General features: G+C 43.5%; 1 protein-coding gene across 1 annotated transcript; it reads left to right on the top strand.

The window, feature by feature from the left end:
- The first annotated feature begins 11,295 nt into the window (after window positions 1–11,295).
- LOC310874872 (zinc finger protein 503-like) lies at window positions 11,296–13,944 on the top strand. Its single transcript, XM_083787789.1, has 2 exons — window positions 11,296–11,914; window positions 12,311–13,944. Exons 1-2 carry the CDS (start codon window positions 11,651–11,653, stop codon window positions 13,754–13,756), a joined length of 1,710 nt encoding a protein of 569 aa, XP_083643915.1. The 5' UTR covers window positions 11,296–11,650; the 3' UTR covers window positions 13,757–13,944.
- The last annotated feature ends 7,335 nt before the right edge of the window (window positions 13,945–21,279 follow it).

Here is a 21,279-nt window from a genome sequence, read left to right as displayed (position 1 = left end):
ACAGGCGGGGATGACAGACAAATTAATCTTCCCTTCATGAGTTTACATCTCGGGCAGCTGGACTGCTGATCTGGCCCCTAACAAGCACAGGGGTCTCAGCGAGCTGTCTTTTAAAGTTGATGTGTTCATGGCTGGAGACGAATGGCTCTGTCATAGGAATCTATTTATACAGCAGCAGCTATAAGACAGTGCCACCAGATCCGGGACATATTGCGCTTTCCGTGAGGCCAGCAGCAGCACTGTGTCTGTCTGATGTATACTTGGTTGCACATGCATGTCGCGCACCGAACATAGCAGATCTACAAAGCTTGCGACGCGTTTGCAATATGCGACACTCTGTGAGCTTGTAGATTGACCTTTTTCGGTGAGCGACACGACGCACAACACAAGTATAAATCATTAGAGAGAGTCTGCCTCTAGACTCTGACAGTTCTCATGCTGTGGTGTATAGCGGCCATTCGCCATGCGACGTGTCACTTACTGTATGATAAAACATTCCCTGGGAGAGAGACAGAGAGAGAGAGAGAGAGAGAGAGAGAGAGAGAGAGAGAGGGGAAACATAACATGATCTCCTCATTCATCACTGTTGGACGCTGTACACACACGCATGCGCACGCACGTGCGCATGCGCACACACACACACACACACACACACACACACACGCACGCACGCACGCACACACACACACACACACACACACACACACACACACACACACACACACACACACACACACACACACACACACACACACACACACACACACACACACACACACACAGACACACACACACACGCACACACACACACACACACACACACACACATCTCTATTTTATTCATAATAGATAGTCTACAACAGTGGTTCTCAAAGTGGGTGTCTAAGAATACGTTGATAATATTTGGAATGGATCAATATGACTTCAGTTTAACCACATATACCGTCTATATACTCAGTAAGACGGAACACCAAAACTCGCCAAAAATAGCCGATCTACAAGCTCACAACGTGTCACAACGTTCCACGTTGTGAGCTTGTAGATCGGCTATTTTTGGCGAATCCCTCAGACTAGGAATGCTGGAGTTCAAGTGGTTAAATGTCAAGTATATGAAGTTATTTTCAGTCTGTTGTAACGAAAATGACTATTTACTGACTATTTACTATTACGAGTTGTGACACATACTGTATCTTAGGGGGAAAGATTTACAGGTATATACCGTAATATTCAGGGGTGCCGTGGATGAAAACGTTATTTACGTGTGACTTGAGACAAAGAAGTTTTCGAACCCCTGGTCTACTCTCCACACGTCACAAAGTCAGATGAACTTGTGGACATCAAAGTCATTGTAAAGTCATTGTAAAGGTGCGGTAGTGGAGAAGAAGAAGACCACCATGGCGACAGTATTGAAGCATGTCGTTGTTAGACCACCCCCGCTCCACCCCAACCACCCACCTATCCCCATCACATGCATCCTCACCACCACCACCCTCCACTGCCTGCTCAACAAAAGAGTGCTTTGAGTTGCACACTGCTCTTCATGCACACACAGAGAGGGAACAGCGCCACTCAAGAGGAGAGGCGCTTAACACGCGGTGAAAGGATGCATGTCATGAAAGAGACGACAGCCAATTGTGTACGGGCCAAAGATTAAATTTACATGTTTTAGAATAGTGGTTTTCAACCTGTGTCATATCAAGGTCCATTATTTATTATTCTGCATTTGAGCCAGAGACCTTTGATTAGATTTAGCCTCTCAGACCCCACATTCATTTTCAATTATGTATGTCCATAATTCCAATTTCTGTATTGATGTGGTACCATAGGAGTGCCAACAGGCAAATGTTCCAAATAACAATTCTTCTACATTCACTAATTGTGTAGACTTCTTGTAAATTAAGTAGTACTTACTCTTGAGAACGTACTCTCAAGAGTTAAAGATCTATTCGGGTGCATTATGTTACTAACTCTCCACAATTTAGCTGGGGACCACCTGGAACCCCCTCAAGGACCACTGGTGGTCCCCAGACCACTGGTTGAGAACCACTGTTTTAGAATATCGTTTTTTGTCAGGTATGTTCAAGATCATTGCAAAATCTTGTGGTTTATGCATTTGTAATAACTTACACTAAGACGATTATACAGTATGAACAGTAGTGCCGACTGTTCCTAATAGTTAGGTGAATGCAGACGACAAATGTCCTGTACGTGCAAAAGCACAGTGTCAAATACAAAAAAAAAAAACAGCCTTCATTGGTGACAGTGAGTTTCAAGATGTACACACAGACACCTTTATAGTCATCATCGCCCCAAGAATCCTCTGTAGGGCTTTAAAACTTCAAACAGTGCCTCATGAAAAAGTCAGGAGGTGTCAGACATGTGTTTCCCCACTGCACTGCACCCCCTCTGGATCTGCAAACACAAAAGGCCAGAATTGATTTTGTGTGAAGCAGGATGGGGCTTCTCCTTCAGGGATCACCATGCCTGAAGCCATGTTTATACTTCATCGTACGTATAAACCAGTATCGCGTGCCAAAAACAGCCTCACAATGTGTTGCGGATGGGACACATTGTGAGCTTATAGATCTGCTATTTTCGACGGAGCACAAAATAGGCATGACCCCTGCTTGTGGCTGTGATACAGTGCTACCGGTAAGTAACAATTAATGGAAGCTGTCAAAGAGGGAAAGACAGACAAGAGTGAATGGCACATTATTGAATCTGTCTGATTGCTCATCGTGAGTGTCTTTGCATTTAGGAAGCTGGCTCACACAATATTCAATTGCTTTTGTCTAACCAGTCTGTACATCGCAAATTATGAAAATGTGAAGAAAATAAAGTGGCTGTCCCGCCTCCCCAACACCTTTTTTTTGCCTTTGCTGTCCCGTAAATAAGTCCTGCTGGAAATCAAATGAGTCAAAGCCTATCTAGCTTACTGTTTAGCAGAAATGGGAATTAAAAAATACAAATTTAAATATATTTCCGTGAACGGAAATTATGAACAGATGGCAGGTTCCTGTCACAACTTTTGCGAGGTGGAGTTACAGACTCTCATTCAATTGAGATTGTGGAAGGGTTTTATGGCCTGAGAGACTAAGACGGAGTTGAAATTGTCGGGCAAAGTTAACCTCACTCTTAACTCCATGAAGATGATCCTCATGTATGAGCTAATAAAGTATGGTTTATGGAAGAATCACAATACAGATTACCTGCGGTAAGGCCATTGGCCTGTGACTGAGCAGGCTTTAAAGTTAATCCAGCTGTATGCAGTGCACAAGGTCAAACAGGAGTCAACCTAGATAAAAGTCTGAGGTAGCCCTCTTGTACCCTGATCCAGTTACGATCCCAGTTAAATTAAACATTTTTCCTATTTGTGTTCATGTGCTTATTTTGCTTTGTAAAAGAGCACAGATTGTGCTTCTTATTTTCATACTAGATCGCCAAGTTTACTAGGAGTTGACTTATTGATGGGACTCACATGTTGATTGCAGTACAGTCATTATATTATCAAGGAAAACGTTACGTACTCATGCGATTATAAAACAAATAGTGCTGGGTAAGAGACTGTATTTAGAATAAATGGTGGGCATTATTCCATCCCAATTTAGGTGTTAAAAGATGGAGCTTGCCAGGTATGACTATATGTTCCTCACCCGATGCCAACATCACAAATCAAATACTTGTGTCAGTAATTCACACCTTGATAATTGGGCAACACCCATGTCATAAACACATGACAAAATAAAATCTGAAAATAATAAAACAAAATTTCAAAACAATGTAACGAGGATAATATTTAATTATGTGTTTTATTCGCTGGGCCACATGCAATTTACTCACCATAATAAAGAGACTGTTAAAACATAGCTTATTGGAGCCGTTTCCACTTTCCAGACTTAAAGCTATGGGAGTTAACGTTAGCTAATGGATTCTACAGGCTTCCATTTTCCATGTAATTGGAAATGTGTCAATTCTGTCAATAATTCCCATGAGAATTCCATGATATTTGTGTAAATTACATATTAAACCACCCATGAAGCGAAAAGGACAGCGCATGAATGGATAAATGACAGGAAAATGAGCGGCTGCGAATACGTCTTATAACAGGGTATAGGTTTTAAGAGACATTGTATGCTGTAATGCTGTGTGAGACTTTACTTCCTGTTTTCTTTTGTTGAACAGTGGGCACTTCAGCCACTGGCTTGGTGTCAAACATCCTTTCTAATGGACAGCAACAAAGCTGACAGGCACTAAATCACTGCGAGTATAGAAACCCATTAGTCCGGGAATACGCAATAAAAAGAGGTAATGGTCCCATAAAGCCAGTAACACCACGCCAGACATTCTGATTCTATATATAAAGGGTTGGGCCGCCGAAGCTTTGTTTGACTGAAAATAAGGAAACTGCATTTCTATCACATGCACTATTGTTGTGTGTTTCACGGAATCACAGCCTGTGATCAATGCACAGTAGCCTGTTGCCTCGAGAGCTTATTTAATTACACAGTAATCTAGCTGAGTGAATGTAATGAAGGAACATTGTGATTATGACGCGTTTCTGTTCAGCTACATGTTACAGATGGCCCATTGATACAGTGACTGAATATTTTGTCATGAATGCCAGATGTGCTGGATATATGACCGACAATCTAGACTGGCGTTTGCAACAAATTCTGAAAGTCCAGTCACACAAAAAATGAAGTTAAACAACCTAACACTGAGCTAAAGCCTATTTACGTGTCCTGTTCTCAACACAACAGGGAACAGCCAAGCCTTGAGATGGAATTGGACGAGAACTATGATAAGATTTATTGCTGCAAAGTGGAGGCAACAAATGTGCTGAATCACAAGAATTAAAGCTCACGCCATCTCCCTATGGAAAATAAATCTAATTTGCCTGAAAGATCATTAATCTCTCTGAATCTATGCCAAATTGTTGTAAGCTATTCAAAAAGGGATGACAAATGTCTGAATGATTCAAGCTGAGAAGATCACATGGCCACCAAATCAAACCTATTCCCCCCTCAAAGGATTAGCAGTCTTATCAAAACCACTTCAACAGGCTTCTCCATAGTTACAGTATAGTGCAGCAGCTGGAACTTGCCTGAAGACAATGACAAGCTCCTCTGTCTGTTCCCATTTACAGGCAGACCGCTATCTCCTACTGGCTTCTGCCAATAATAGCTCATCAAAAACAACACAACACTTCTTGGCACCAAAATAAAGGCAGCGGTCCACGTCTGTGCCACTCAGTTGTCAATTAAGAGTCCCCTCAACACCAACACTTGTGACTTAAAAGAAACAGTCAGAAATGTGATGAATGTGAGCCGACAGTTGGGTAGGTTACAAGCTGCATTGCGGAGCCATAATGTGCCTCGGATGCGGATAACAACTGACACTGCTGGCAGGTCGTATGAGGTTTTGATTTCACTTGTCACTCCTGTCAGGACGCTTCCACTTCCGTCTTTTAGTTCCCCCTCTCTCTGTCTCTCTGTCTGTATACTTCCTCCATCATCATAATCAGAATACCTAATTGGCTTGTCTGGATACATTACTATAACAAAACAGCCATTTAAAATGCAACCCCAATGGGGTGCAGGTATGCTCTCTGTCATCAGTATGGAAATTATAAGCGATTCTCTGCTTTATCAAATACAATATCAGATGGTCAAATATATATATACAGATTAATCACCTCAGGCAATCAACATTGCGCTAAGTATAGTAATGACAGCAGCGATGATTGCGGGGGCGATTGTTTATCCCATATACCCATACTGTAGCCTTATTTATTCAGAAAGACAAATGAGCCTTATTGTCAACAGGGAACTGCCCTGGTAAACAAATGGTACCACTGCTGCCAGGACTGTCCGACAGTCTGGAGAGAGACTTGGTTGAAGATATGGCAGGTGCTGCCGACTGCCTCACCGTTGCATAGCCATTCTGTGAACTGTCGCAGTCTCGCAGCCAGGTCACATTTTTTCTGCTCTGTATTGGTTCCTTCACGCCAAGATAAACTTGTATCTCCTCAGCCGAGACTTTTACCACAACATATGCAGCAAACGAATTTCAGACATGTTTGTCATGGTGAGTTCATTCAGCAGTGAAGTTGCTTTTGGTAACAGTTCACTGTGCAGTGGTACTTTATAGCTTGCGCTGATTGGTCGATTGACATACAGACCTTGGGCTGATACTGTATGTATTTAGCGTAAAGGCTGATTGGTTTTCTGCTGGTACCTGACCAATCGAGCTTATCACCCTCTTGGTCCTTTCATCAACCCGCCATCCAGGGGAAATAAAGGCTGGGTATAGGATAAAAATATACCCACATATTGTAAGAAGCTTCAAACATTTTTCACAGTGTCATCGTCATGAGCCAAATCCGACAAAAACAACAACAACCATCAAGTTACTAGGTATGTGATTAGTAAGAAGAGAAGTATGGCAGCAAGTGTCCAAGGCTGTCTTCCCGAATAGCGTGCCGTGCATGCTTGTCTCCAGCTAGACTACTACGTGACAGTAATTCCTGACTGAAACGCTCCTCATGCATAACCCTAATCCTCACTGTGAAATGTGACAAGATCATTCTTTAGGGCTACTTTAGCCTGAATAATCTGCCCATCACAGGCGCTCATCCCGACCTGCATAGGCCCTGCACGGTGTCATCATAACATGGTACCTGTGTACATTTTCACCCATGGCTTAAGCTCCATAAATTAAATCTAGATGACACCTGTGTGAAGGATCAGCAAAACCATGCGTACAGTACGTGCGTGCATATGGTATGTGCTAAATATTGCTTTGATACGTTATGCTAGCAGAATCGGTTCAAAAAGGGCCCGTGTACATGATGTCTTTGTACTCATTCCATAGGGTGACATAGGCGTTTGGCCTAGTATATCTCAAAAATAGAATATATCAGGAAAGCTAGTCTAGTCAGGTCTGGATCAAAAGGACAGGACTGCCTTCAAACCGTATGCCATGCTTTGATGTCATTAAAAGAGGAATTGATTCCATTTCCTTATTTCCTAAGGCTATTAGACGAGGAGATGGGTCTTAAAGCAGATTTGTGAAGTTTCCACAAAGTTCTGAGGGCAGTAATATGGCAGCTGTCACGTTGAATCGTGGCAGCTGTGATAGCCATTGGTTCCGGTGCTAACAGGGAGAGAAGGTGAAGTTAACTCCACGCAGCAGCATGACTACATCACGCCAAGATCCTCACCCACCTGGCGGAGAGTGGACGACAGCATAATCTCCATACACTCCCTAGCAGCTTTAACTAATTGAGGAGACAAAGTGCAAAAGAGCCTTCACTGACACCATCTTGGCCGCAACTCAACTTTTCCACCGCCTGATCTATACTCCGTCGTACAAAAGTGTTGTGATCGCCACGCTGACAATAGGAGATCTACAAGCTCACGACGTGTTGCATACACGACGCATTGAGTGCTTGCAGATCTGCTATTGTCTGCATGTGACACTGTCATACGACAAAGTATAAATCAGGTATTACTCTTCTTTGTCATGCTGCTGTACTCTGTAGTCTGACATCCGGCAAGATAGTGGAAGTATTTCATGTCAAGTTTGAAGTTAAAGTCTTTCTTTTTTTTAATGACGCAATGAAACAGTATTTGGAAGAGAGGCAAAAATACCATAGGTGCAGCCAAGGGGAATGGGGTATGACTTAGTATCTCAAATGTCCTGTCCTAAGAACACAATATCTGAAATACTTCCTGACATTCCCTGAACCTCTTCTACTCTGACAGCTTCAGTGGGGCTGTTTTCCTCTCCGGGCGCATGAAGAAAGCAGCACCGGTTTCTTGTCAGTTTGGCTGAAAGGCATCGCTCAACTCAGAGTCTAATTTCCTCCACTTAGAGACACAGTCCACATGCAAGGTGCATTTACCATGCTATCAAGGCTATTGGAGCAATTTCAAGCTGTCAGTCAGTCAGTCAGTCAGTCAGTCAGTCAGTCAGTCAGTCACAGTCAGTCACAGATATTTCAGAGGGCCTTAATGTCTAACTGTGCCCTGGTAAAAAAGCACTCGTAAAGCCACGGAGAGCACAATCTGAAGCCTATTCACTCACAGTCACACCATGTACTAGTAAAAGCATAGTATCCTGTTTTACGTTGGATGGGTTCGGGTTGGGTGTAAATGATACAATCATACAGTTTCCTTGCAGGCCTCTAGTCTATGGCGTCAACGAACAAACCATTTTAAGACATTCCAACACATACCATGTGACCATGGTGTGACATGGCACTCATATAAAGTCATGTGTGTATTGCCAAGTAAAACATGATCTCAATAATTAATCATAAAGAAGTCATACAACAATGTTGAGAATGTCAGTATAAACAAGAGCAGCAATAACCTGTTCTACACAGCCGCACATCGCACAGACACATAATTATATCATAAAAGCACAGTCATGATTAAGCAAACGTTTTGTTATGTTATGGTTTTTTCTTTTTTACCTCAGATGAACATGCAATTCTCTCCATACACAATAGTTAGTTAGGGCTGTTAATTTCCTGATAAGCAGACCGCTCTGGCTGACACAACGGGTCACGTTTAACAATTATTAATGTGACAAGCCTCAGTGCCAAGCAAATCAATTAAACGGACAATCACTGTAGTCTGGATATACGAGGTGTTTTCATGTGACAAGGAGGAGACTCCATGGTTTTAGCAGGCCTCTATATACAGTATACTCACTATACTGGGACCTGACAAGTGCACGAAAGAGATATGGAACAATAGAAGCTTTTAACCATCATCTCCCCTTTTCACCTGTCAGATCGAGTTGGCCTGCTGTCTCCCCGCTGAGCTGGCACACCCTGTGCTGCCTGCCTGCCACAAGGTGAATTTTCATGTCAAGTGGTGGTGCGGGGAGATTATTCCATTTGCTCTACACTTACATTTCCACATTAGCCATCAGACCATTTCTTGAAGCCCAGCATGCAGTGGCAGCATGTTTAGGGCTTCCCTTATACAAAACTGGACACCAATTATGGGAATGTCAATAGGTGAACACAACAACACGTTGCAATTCTTGGCCAAGAGTTCTGGTGTTGAGGGGGAAAAGGAGGGGTATAGACCCATGCAGGACCCGGTCAACATATAGGTTGGATTGGTGAAACACTTGACTATAAATTCCTTCCGTAGATCTTTCACCACAATGACCACATTTAGACCTATACCGCTAAAGAGACCTTCAGAAGACATGAGGAAGACTTCAGGAAAAAACAAATATACATTGACAAGGCATTTCCAAATGAAATTTGCTGGAATTTGAAAATTGCATGTAGAGAGTGTATTTATATCCTTTATACACTGTATGGTCATGTAAAATGCAGCATCTGCCATTGTAAGTTTGATCACAGCCTTTTTTACATTTGTAATGAATGAACTGCAAATGACAAATGCTATTTACAGTCAATGTTCCTCAATATTGTTGCTATCGGACAGAAAGTCTTATCTCCATATTTCCATACTTTTTTTTTTTTTTTTTTTTTTTGAGGGGGGCTAGCCCCTCCTATATAGAGCTCACTTCACACGGGTGTGATTATTTTTTATTTTATTAATGCCCCACTTCATCATACAAGAGTGTCGCACAAACATTATAGTGAAAATAGCATCTACAATTGCGACAGCTTGTATAGAGAAAGCAGAGATATTCATATTAAGTGAAAACAAAAAAACAAAATTAATTGTATCTAAAGCAGAATTAAAAAATTTAATAGGCTATTCACATTACAAATGTGTGAAAAGCCTACAAAATAAGTTAGGCTGCATGAGAATGACAAAGTAAGTTGTAGTCAGCCGTGCACTATAGGCCAGGACACTAACATGGTGAAATGTGTCATTTATATAGTAAAGAGGACTTGCATGTTGTAAATAATTATATTTGCATGGAATGGGTGATCCATAAACATGTCACCATGTGAATTATTGAAATTTCTAAACTTTCTGTTTAAACGTAATGAATTATGGCAACGAAAAAATGTGCACCCATTTAAGGATAATGCGGAGTATTTGGTGTCTGGTGCAACGGGCCATCCATCACGTGGACAATAAAGGAGTTTTTGCCTGACGTTTAGAAATTTATGGCCGCCCTTCTCTGCCCTAATAACTCACACACTGTGTCACTGCCTGACAGCCGTTGCCGAAAACAGCACCACTGTTATCAATCAACAACAAAAAAACAGTTGCATATGTTTAACTTTTGCCTGATCAGCAAGACATTTATAGGCTATTGAGTAAGAAGATAAGTGGGTGTATTTGATTGTGTTTGTGTGAGAGAGGAGGTGATTGACGACAGCAATGGACACAGGACAGTTTTGAGACATTTCTCGAAAAAGTTGATTTCTGTGACATTTGAGGAAGATATTGACCCCCCCCCCCCCCCTATAGCCTATAGCCTATACAGTATAGCCATTTTCATTCCTACCACAATCAATCCTCCCGTTTTCACTGCAGGCTTCCCTTACAGTATAGCTGACCCGAATCCATCTGACTGCAGCCAGAGAGAGAGAGAGAGAGAGAGAGAGAGAGAGAGAAGCCTGACAGCTGACAGATAACTGGCACGCAAAACAGAACCGACAGATGACAGGGAGTGTGATTGAGAGGGGAACGGAACGGGCCCTAACTTATTCAAAATGTGGAACATGCACGATTACAGGCCTCTGATAGCCGGTGTGAGAACCTGAATGACCCCATCAGTGGTTTCGGTATAGGCTATTTGTGTTTGGTGTGTCAAAACAGTGAGTTTACTATAGTAGGCCTATATAGGCTATATAATGAATCAAAAAGGTTATAAGTTACTCACATTATAAGGACACGTCTTGGCAAAAACATATATATCCCAGGCATGTCTATGATATTGATATAGCCTATAAGCCCTAAGGGTCCATTTGGTCACTCTCTCGGATAACTCATGGTGGGATTAAAATGTCGTATATGTTCTAAATGAGTGTCGAAGCCACCCTGCAACTATATAACTATAATAAATAAACCAGCAGCACGCATGCGTAAAGGCTCGAAATATGCATAAGCGCGCACGTAAAAACAGATATTAAGTTAAAGCGCTATATAGGAGTGGGCGAAATACACGCACGTCTGATGTAAGGAGGAGAGGGGGGGGGGGGGGGGCACGTCACATTCCCTTGACCCTCCAATCACCTCGGGGTCTCATTTGATTGGAAGGCGGCAAAGGCTTTAATCTCGGGAGTCGGACTAATTCAGATGCTGCTGAAGGGAAAGGGAGTGTTTCTCTCTCTCTCTCTCTCTCTCTCTCTCTCTCTCTCTCTCTCCTGCCACAGCACAGCGACACTGTGAGCCGACGTATTAGCGAGGACGCGCTCGGACCCACTGCCACAGTGCACAGCGACACTGACAGAGGATGAAGCCACGCTACGGTCGCAGCTGCTACAGCGATATGTGCGGATGTTGTTATTGCTGACACCCCAGGATTATTTAACCAAAGCTTATACATTTGCTTCCACTGCGTGATAATAAGAAGGAAACGAGGGCTTTATATTCTGTGGGATGCTGTTTGACTCTTCTGGGTCTTTTTTTTTTTTTTTTTTTTAATAATAATTTACTGATCGCATGTCTTTTTCTACAAGCTCAATGAGAATTGGGTCATGATCACATCGCCCGTCTCTTCTGTACTGACAAATAGCGCTGCGACTCGAGTGTGGGAGAGGAGCGGTGGATCTTCCACTGGAGAGAAGAGGGACGCGAAAATCAACAAGCTATTCGTTCACTCCGTTTCTCCCTCGGACCCTTCACGGCAAGCTAATCGTCTTCCGATCAAGGTTTTGAAAATGCTCACGGCACGGTCAGGACACATCTTACACCCGGAGTACCTTCAACCCCTTCCGTCAACACCTATCAGTCCCATCGAGGTAAGGAAGCGCTTCTAAAATGTGCCTGACCTGACTAGAGTGACAACATCGGACACATTTGTATAGACGACTGTACCGTATCAGTTTAAAATGTCCTATACATGCAAAATGTAGGCTACTTTAATGCCTGGCATTTGTTCTATAGGACAGTCAATAGCCTAGTAGTGCTGTTTTCGCATTTCAACGTGAGACAAGTTTATGCGCAATGCGTTAAAACCCCGTGCGTATTAACGCGAAAAACAAATTGTGGATTTCCCAATAATTCATATACAATTAGGCCATATACGAGGTATGGCTATATACAACTAAAACACAACGAGCAGAGTGCTTCAATCAATGGGCCTATATACATGTTATACTATTACTAATATTATGTGGCGTTTTATATTTTAACAGCTGGATGCCAAGAAAAGTCCACTGGCTCTTTTGGCTCAGACGTGCTCTCAGATCGGCAAACCAGACCCGCCGTCCTCCTCCAAGCTGTCATCTGTAACCTCAAATGGATCTAGTGACAAGGAGACGAAATCCGGACCCCTGAAGATGAGTGATATCGGAGCCGAAGACAAATCGAGCTTCAAACCCTACTCCAAATCATCATCATCATCGTCAGAGAAGAACAAGGACTCCTCCAGCAGCAGTGGAGATAAAACTAGTTTCCGAGTGCCTAGCGCCACCTGCCAGCCGTTCACTCCAAGGACAGGCAGCCCCAGCTCGTGTACCTCTGTGTCCCCGCTGCCGTCAGAGGGCAAGGGGGACAAGGAGGACAAGAAGGAGTCTGACAGCAATAAAAACAGTACTACGGAGAGCAATGGCAGCCATAGGATAAATGGGATTAACTCCGACGCGAGCCATGGGGAGAACAACACATCTGGGGGCAAGACGCTCACATCAGACTCGATATCTGTGACCTCGTCCTCATCCTCCGTGCTGGGGTCCGGGCTGGTGGCGCCCGTGTCCCCCTATAAACCCGGCCACACGGTTTTCCCCTTACCCCCTGCTCATGGCATGTCCTACCCGGGCAGCCTGGCAGGTGCATACGCCGGTTACCACCAACACTTTCTCTCCCCGGCGGGAATGACTTTAGCAGACCACGCCAAATCGAGCAGCCAGCTTTTGAGTGCACATCAGTTCGCCAGTTCACTTGCATGCAGCAAGGCCGGATCGAGTCCCCTGGCGGGGTCGCCACCGACCCTAATGTCCGCCAGCCTGTGTCGAGACCCGTACTGTCTGAGCTACCACTGCGCCAGTCACCTGTCCAACGCGGCCAGCGCAGCCAACTGCGCATCGCACGACGCGGCCGCCAACGCTTTAAAATCTGGATACATGATGTACCAGACGCACCCCGGCCTGCACGGCGTGCACCCGTCGTCTTTCGGCGGGCACCCGCTCTATCCGTACGGCTTCATGCTGCCGAACGACCCGCTGCCGCACATTTGCAACTGGGTGTCGGCGAACGGACCCTGCGACAAGCGCTTTTCCTCCTCCGAGGAGCTCCTCGGTCACCTACGGACTCACACGGCGTTCGCCGGGACGGAGAAGTTGATCTCGGGCTACCCGGGCTCGTCGTCGCTGGCCAACGCCGCCGCGGCGGCCGCCATGGCGTGCCACATGCACGGCATGCCGCCCAACGGAGGCCCTGGGAGCCCCGGCGGCGCGCTGCAGGCCCTCCGGTCTCAGCACCACCCGCTGAGCGGACTGAGCGGCCGCTATCACCCGTACTCAAAGAGCCCCTTGCCCACCGGGGCGCCGGTGCCCGTGCCCCCTGCCACGGGGGCATACTATTCTCCCTATGCCCTGTATGGACAGAGACTCACCACAGCATCGGCGCTTGGATATCAGTAGCAGTAAAAAAAAGAAAAGAAAAAAAAGACAAATGAATTAATTATACGAACGTTTATAAAAAAGGAGATTTAGGCCTAATGAGTTTTATATTGTACTACATTCATGCAGGGCGGGATCCAATGTGGGCTCAATGTATTTATTTGCGATAGCTCCAAGCGTGACAATAATAAAAAATAATTCTAATATAATTTGCAAAGGCCTCGATGTGCATCATTTTATATGGATGAGGTATAATGAGTTGTGTGTGCCTGCCACCACTGTGATTTAAAGGCCTTGTTTGTTTTTCCCTTTCAGATGTTTATGGGTCAGTAGTCCTATTAGGCTATATCAGAATGCTAAAGTTTCACACCAGTTTTAAATTAAGAGCAAAATGCTGCGCCAACTACAGGTTTTAGGTGGGTTGTCTATAAAGTCTATATGGAAAATAAACAGGCCAATGATGACAACTGCATCTTCCAAAATAAATACATTGCATTGCCGTGCACGCCATATGCAGGACAAGAACAATGCATTTCATATAAAGTTATTTGCGCTGTTCATATATATAGGCTGATAACATTTTACTTTTTATATGGGCTAGAAGTGTAAAATATGATATCCAACATGCCTGAGTCATTAGAACATAATAGGCCCTATACTGTATGTGATAGGTTAGCCTATATATTATTAGGCCTATATACAACCATTAATAATAGCCTCGTCATATGCAAAAAAAATCGGCTTATGAAAACAACTCTTTGTAAGTGAGAAATAGCCTATAGGCTAGCCTATAGCCCTATTCCCATTTTCCTCTAATTATTGTATTTTTGGATGCGTTTGTTCCACTGTGCTATTAACACGTTTGTGATGATTAAATTAGACCTAATCTCTGCAAGGTCACGCTGACATGCAGTAAGGTATAGGCCTATAGGCAGCAAATAACTATAAGTGATGTCGGATTATATTAATTGTATTGTTATTATTCATGCACATAGACAATGTAAACATGTGGGCTATAGACTATATGCTACTATAATGCACTAATATTTCTACAAAAAACGCCCATTGAGGCTAAATAGCCTATATAGCTAAATTGAGCTAACAGTCATAAAACAACTGATTTTATTAAGGGAATAATAGCTACAATAACTAAATATTTTAGAAGGGGCTATTTGTGTTGAATAGGCCTATAGCTGGACTCCTGCAATAGAGCTGCAATGTGTGTGTGTGTGTGTGTGTGTGTGTGTGTGTGTGTGTGTGTGTGTGTGTGTGTGTAAGGGCCTGCATAGTGCACATGCAGCGAAGATGTAGACCTATTAGCCCATATCAAGGTCTAATCAAAGTGTGTTTAATTCTGTCAACCATGATCTCATGGATTATCAACAAAGACAAAATGGGCAACTGATATAAATGGTATGCATGCTAAATAATGATTGAAGATGACACACAATGTGGGACATTTCCACAGCTTTTGTGATTGCGGTAATGATGCTGCAAAGCAAAAACCATGAAATAATGCAATGCCCAGCAATTTAATTATCCCCTTAAACAAAACTAAATCAATTACACATTCATGATAAATCGATAAAATCAAGATCATTAATGTCATTTTCATAAAATGTATCCCCCTTTCCTGTAGATTAGCCCTACATAACTAACTAGTCATAATAATCTCACATTTCACCACTGCAACTAGCCATGAAGTCAGCTTGATGCTTTGATTTATTGATTTATTGATTTTAATACAAACTGCACATTCGTGAGATGTGAGTGAATAAACATGGTATAACACCCCATAGCACATTATTTCATACACCTTATACAACTATTATTTTTAATAGGGCTTGTATCACTTTATAATTATAGGTTATGAGGTATTCATATATGGGTTTGTTTCAGTAGGCTATACATGGTATAGACTTGTGTAATAACAGATTATTAGCCCATTATGTTAAGCTATATTTGGAGAACCCCCCAACACAATCAAATATATGAGTTAATCTATGAATTCATGCCAATTGTGGACATGGACTGCATGTGTATACCATTCTGCTTATAGTGCATTGCTTCAGCCAGTGGACTCAATGACATCACAACGCAATATATTATATTGTTTATAGCCCATCAATCTCGCAGGAGGTAACAGATCTCTTTTCCACATGCTCAAATGTAAAATACTGGAGGAGCATGAGAGATTGGACTGCTTTGTGACTCCACGCTGAATCGACAGGACTGCCACCTGTTCCGCTTTGAACTTCAGCATGAGGAAGATTTCTGGCCTTTCAAACCAAAGGAGCAGATCAGTGCAGCATGAACGGTCACGGACAAACGTTGACATTAAGAATGCTGTGTGTGTGCGCACGTGCGTGCGTGTGTGTGTGTGTGCACACACTCGCTTTCGTGCACGTGCGTGTGCGTGCGTATGAGCGCCTGTGCGTGCGTGTGTGTGTGTGTACGTGTGTGCTGTGGCATGCCCATCACTTGTGCACAGCTGCACAACATGTGTTGCACACTCACTGTCTGGGAGGTGCTATTGTTGAAGACACCGGACATCACTGAGCTGAACCCTGACGCTATTCTTTAAAACCCTGGACGCCTTAAAATGGCCACAGAGATGTTCAGCACACAAATGGCCATGTGCACTTCCACGATGACGTGCTCATACATTCTGAACAACACGTGTCACATATGTTTCCAGAACCGTATACAAGTTGTTCTACATGTTATAGTCTTATAATGGATTTAACGCAATTTTGTCAGATATATTAACGATCCAATCAAGAGATTCCGAGTTGTTACATAAACTTCTGGTGGATTTGAATAAACGCTCCACAATGCTTATGTGACTCTAAGCCAGCCAGTCAGTCTGATCGCTGTTTACGGAGCCGAAGGAAAACACATCATGACCTTTTGCATGTTCAATCAACTGCGAAGCGTGTCTTCCATCATCCAGAGAAAATGCCGTTTATTTTTGCAGGAGAATGGCTTTGCTTCTCCAAACAAGCCCCGTATTTATCGTCGCTCCATCATTTCCTCCCTCTCTGACAAGCAAAGTAAACCGTACGAGTACAAACTTAAAGCTGCTTTTTACATCTCTCGGTTCTGAGCCACTGCATGACCTTTTGAAACACGTGTTTCTTCTGTTGAATTTAAAGTAGAGGTTAAGTGATACTATGCTTAGGCCTGGCAGGAGGATTTGGGGTTTGGTATACTACTGTACTCTCTAAAACCCTGACAAATTATCCTGAAACAAGTGTGGTCTCTTAATCACAGTGAGCTTATCATTTTATTCCACAACGTGAGGACTGAGTAGTGAGTACACAGGGTTATAGAAATAAGCAGTTTACTCTGTCAACACTGCGTGTGTGTGTGTGTGTGTGTGTGTGTGTGTGTGTGTGTGTGCGCGCGCGCACACACACGCATGCATGAATGTGTACTGCATAGCATTGTGAATACGTGTAGCCGATGCACTTACAAACAAGCAGGTACAGTGTGTCTTCTTGAGAGAGTGGGAAATGGAGAGTGGGGGAATTTTCCCTTGAAGAAAGTCTGTCAACACGGAAAGCTAAGGAAAGAGCAACAGAGATTCGAACAGTGGGCCCTTGTCTGTCAGCACTCAACGTGCCCTATAATTTACACACCACTGACAGGGGCCATTTTGAAGTCCGTCATAGGGGAGCAAACTTTTTGTCTCCAAACGTCTTGCTCACAGCGAGCTGACTACTGGTAGGGGCTGGGTGATTAATGACTTATGGCCTTATTGTGTAGAGGTGGCTAATTAACTACAGGCTGAGCAAAGACGCACTATGAAAACCTCCTCTGATAACCCACACTTTTTTCCCCCTGCACATACTTGGCATGTGGAAGCTCTTACTGACAAATTCGCAAGAAGCAGACCAAAGTTGAGTAAGATGAATGGTCTCCAAGAACAGTAAACAGCCTCTAATTTAACAGTATTTAAATGTATGACACACTGGCATTGTGCTCCGTAGCTGTTCGTGCTCTCTGGTTGGAAAGAACAGCCAAAAGTTCTCCCTGCTGTTGGTTTAAAATTAGGCTTGGCATATTCATGTAGGGAGTTTCTTGGTACCAGGACTGGCAAGCATGTGTTCTTTTCCTCTCAAAGCTTTCAGCAGCTCCTTCAGTCTGTTTTTATCTGAGACAAAGACAATCAGCTTCTTTAGCATACGAGTCAGAACTACTTTAGCTACTTTACAGGCTATCCATGTGGAAGAAACACAGGCACTGATGCAGTCTTAGACACAAGAAAGATACTTTTATACTGTTATGAAGAGTGGCACAAAACCCAGAAACAATGTGACCCTATACACTAACCGACAATAAACCAAACTGGAGATGGAAGCCATAAGCTCTATTCTGAAATAACCCCATACACTATCACCTTTTTCCTATAATTAGGTTTGTTAACATATTGCCATGTTTGCAGTCATGTCAAGAGGGTAACTTAATCACGTTACCATCGAACTTGTGTGCTTCGCCCCCAACGTGACAGTTTTAGTGTCAGAATTACAGCCTTGACCTATGAGAGGAAATTAGCTGTGGACACAACTTGGTGACTTTCCTTCCTGGCCGAAAAATATCTACCAGGCCAGTAGTGACAATGATGGAAAATCGCAGGGAACAAAAACCTTCCTGCAATAATGTAGAAAATGAGAAATGCTGCTCGGACCCAAAGTGCTACAACATGCATACTGCCAGCTGGCAGACCATTACAGGTGATGGACATTTCACTTACCTAAGTCAAATATAACAGACTGCTGTTCATTAATATACGCAGAATCAAGCCTGCCATCTGGTAAAATCGACAGAGTAATCTACGGCTCGTGATTAGGTCTGAGGAGCAGAACTTCTCTTTAATCTTTTTCAGCTTTCAAAAAAATTTCCATCTGCGCCCATGTGGCACATCGTTTTTCTTCAAGACGAATGGACTATTTTCTCACGATCCAAAATTAGATCAGCAGAAAACAATCAATCTTGTCGAGAGGTCTCTGGGAGAAGAATTGAGATTCGGATTTCATTTCTCTCCCTCTCATTTCTATAGTGTCAAACCTCACCCAACCCTCTCTCCTTGCCTGGCACAGTGACGATGACTATTACTGCCCCATGGTGCTCTCTGCTTAGTACCATCACATCGCGTACAGGGCCCTGGAATAACCATGAATATCAAAATAGTGATGCGTCCCTCAGTGCTATAATAAAGACCCCCCTCTCTCTCTCTCTCTTTGGGCATTCCACAACAGATGGTGGCCTGTGTGTGTGTCTATGACACCAGTGCCAAAATCTACACTCAGGCAAAAAAAAAGGAGAAAGAATAAGAAAAAGCATTTCAAGTCACCCAGACTGCAAATTAGAGAGATGACACAATTGTCAGGTGCCAGCCTACTGTGACAGTTGTCCCCCCCATTACAGGAGCAGCGATGCTTTCACCGGCGCGACAAAAGGGAAATGGCTCTGTGTGGGGTTTTTTTCTTTCATAGGAGACCTGTCTGTCAGCTGGCTCTCAAGTCATAACAAATCACCAGCACTCAGCTGAGGCTGAACATTCAGGGCGTCAGGAGGAAGACGGATGACCCGCAGGCCTTTGAAGTGCTCTGGCAGTTCAGATGGTTCAGCGCCGCTGACAGAGAAATATACACAACAGAGCAACCAATAATGAGGACATTAAACATTCCAGCCACCTGACAGGCTGACAAAAACAGCCTGGCCCCGCATCAATCATCCTCCCGAGACGTAACCTTGACAATTAGTCCCCTCTGATACTCCCGGTAACCCCTGGGCCCCCGCACTACAGTGTGACTCCACTTAAAGACTGCAAGGGGGGGAAGAAAAAGCAAAGGAAAAACAAAGACAAAACAAAGAGCTTAATCTAATTCCTTAATTCTGATTGATATGGATATGCTACTGACAGACACAGTAATATATTGGCTCAGCATGATTGATGGATATTAAAGATCATTTGGCAAGTTTTTTGCAAAAATAATGGGTCTCCGCAGATCTGTCTGCAAACAGAAGGACCCAGAATACTGTTAGCTCGATTGCTTATCCGCCTGCCTTTGTAGATGGCATAGTTAAGAACATAAAAATATATCCACCATATGTTTACCGTACAACCTGCAAAAATATGCGTATTTACGATGCCTCAAAGGCACTTGGAAAGCCACATAAATACTTCCAGTGGAGCCAACACTCATGTTTGAGTATAACTAAAGGGCTCGATCAACATAAACAACATGAGTAGTTCCTTAACGTGCCTCTAACAAGGTTTATATGTGCCTTACATATGTATCAGTAAAAGCATGCGCTAAATGTCAAGTCCACTATTAAAAGACTCGTAAAAATTGTGCTTTTCATAAATTCAACATCATTAATGATCACAAGAAATGAACCCAACCTCCAGTTTTTTCCCCTGTACACAAACTCCTCATTAACAGTGCTGCACCCCCCAACACACACACACACACACACACAGACACACACACACACACACACACACACACACACACACACACACACACAATAAAGCAGTGCCCAGCCTATACAGTACACAGTAAAAGCCTTCTTAATTTAACTCAGAGTGTGTTAATGGAACCAAATGGCTCCTTGTCTGTAATCCAGGCAGAGACCCTCACAGGTCCATTTGGTTCCATTTGTGTACACTCCCAGAGTTAAATGAACACAGAGGATTTCACCGTGTACATTGCAAGGTTCAGGACTGACGCAGACACGCAGTTGACCCCGGGAAACTGCAAGGGGCCAATGTTGTCAGCGCTCTATTCACTCCCACCTATATGCTGTTACCATATGACAAATGAGCCATGCAAAATGACATTTCCCTTTTGCCTTCACACCTGCAGAGAAAAAAAAAGAAAAGCACAGTCATGACAGATGGATAGATGGCGTATAGGCCAAACCTTAAAGCCCATACTGTATCTCCTGACTCCTGCTCATTTGGTGAAGTAGTTAAGTAAAGTAAGCTGGTCCCTGCCTGCCAAAACCACACAAAAAAAGGACTACCTGAGACTGAGCCACATAGTTTGAAGCCCGGAGGATGATGAATGTCTTTCCTAACCCTTTGGGACTGCAGACTAAATGAGGACGGAGCTAATTGCCGTGCGAAATGCTTTGGCATGAATGGAAAGAAAACGCAGGCGAGCTCTCGCCAAAAAAAAGAAGGGGGGAAAAAAAAAAATAGCGGGCCCAGTTGCCGCTCTGAACTCTGAGTTGGCTTTTGCCTGCGAGAGTTCACTCGGCGTCCATAAATCATGCACTGCTTACAGGCGTAACTGCTCTTAGTCATCAACATGCAATAGTCTGAGTGACAGATCCCATCCTGACTACATTAACCCCCCTAGTTCAAACGAGGCTCCCTTTTTTTATTTAACTCTCCTACCATCATGAACCTCACAGGAAATGAAAACCAGATGGCTTAAGATTACTGTGTATAACACAAAGCTGCGCTCGCATGGGAGAAAGAGACACACAAAAGTTACAAAAAAAAGAAGAAAAGAATATACACTGCCGAA

This window comes from Protomyctophum parallelum (genome assembly GCF_964188405.1).
Source record: "Protomyctophum parallelum genome assembly, chromosome: 17".
NCBI lineage: Eukaryota > Metazoa > Chordata > Actinopteri > Myctophiformes > Myctophidae > Protomyctophum > Protomyctophum parallelum.
Note: the sequence above shows the minus strand (reverse complement) of the source record. Positions and strands in the feature narration are given on the sequence as shown.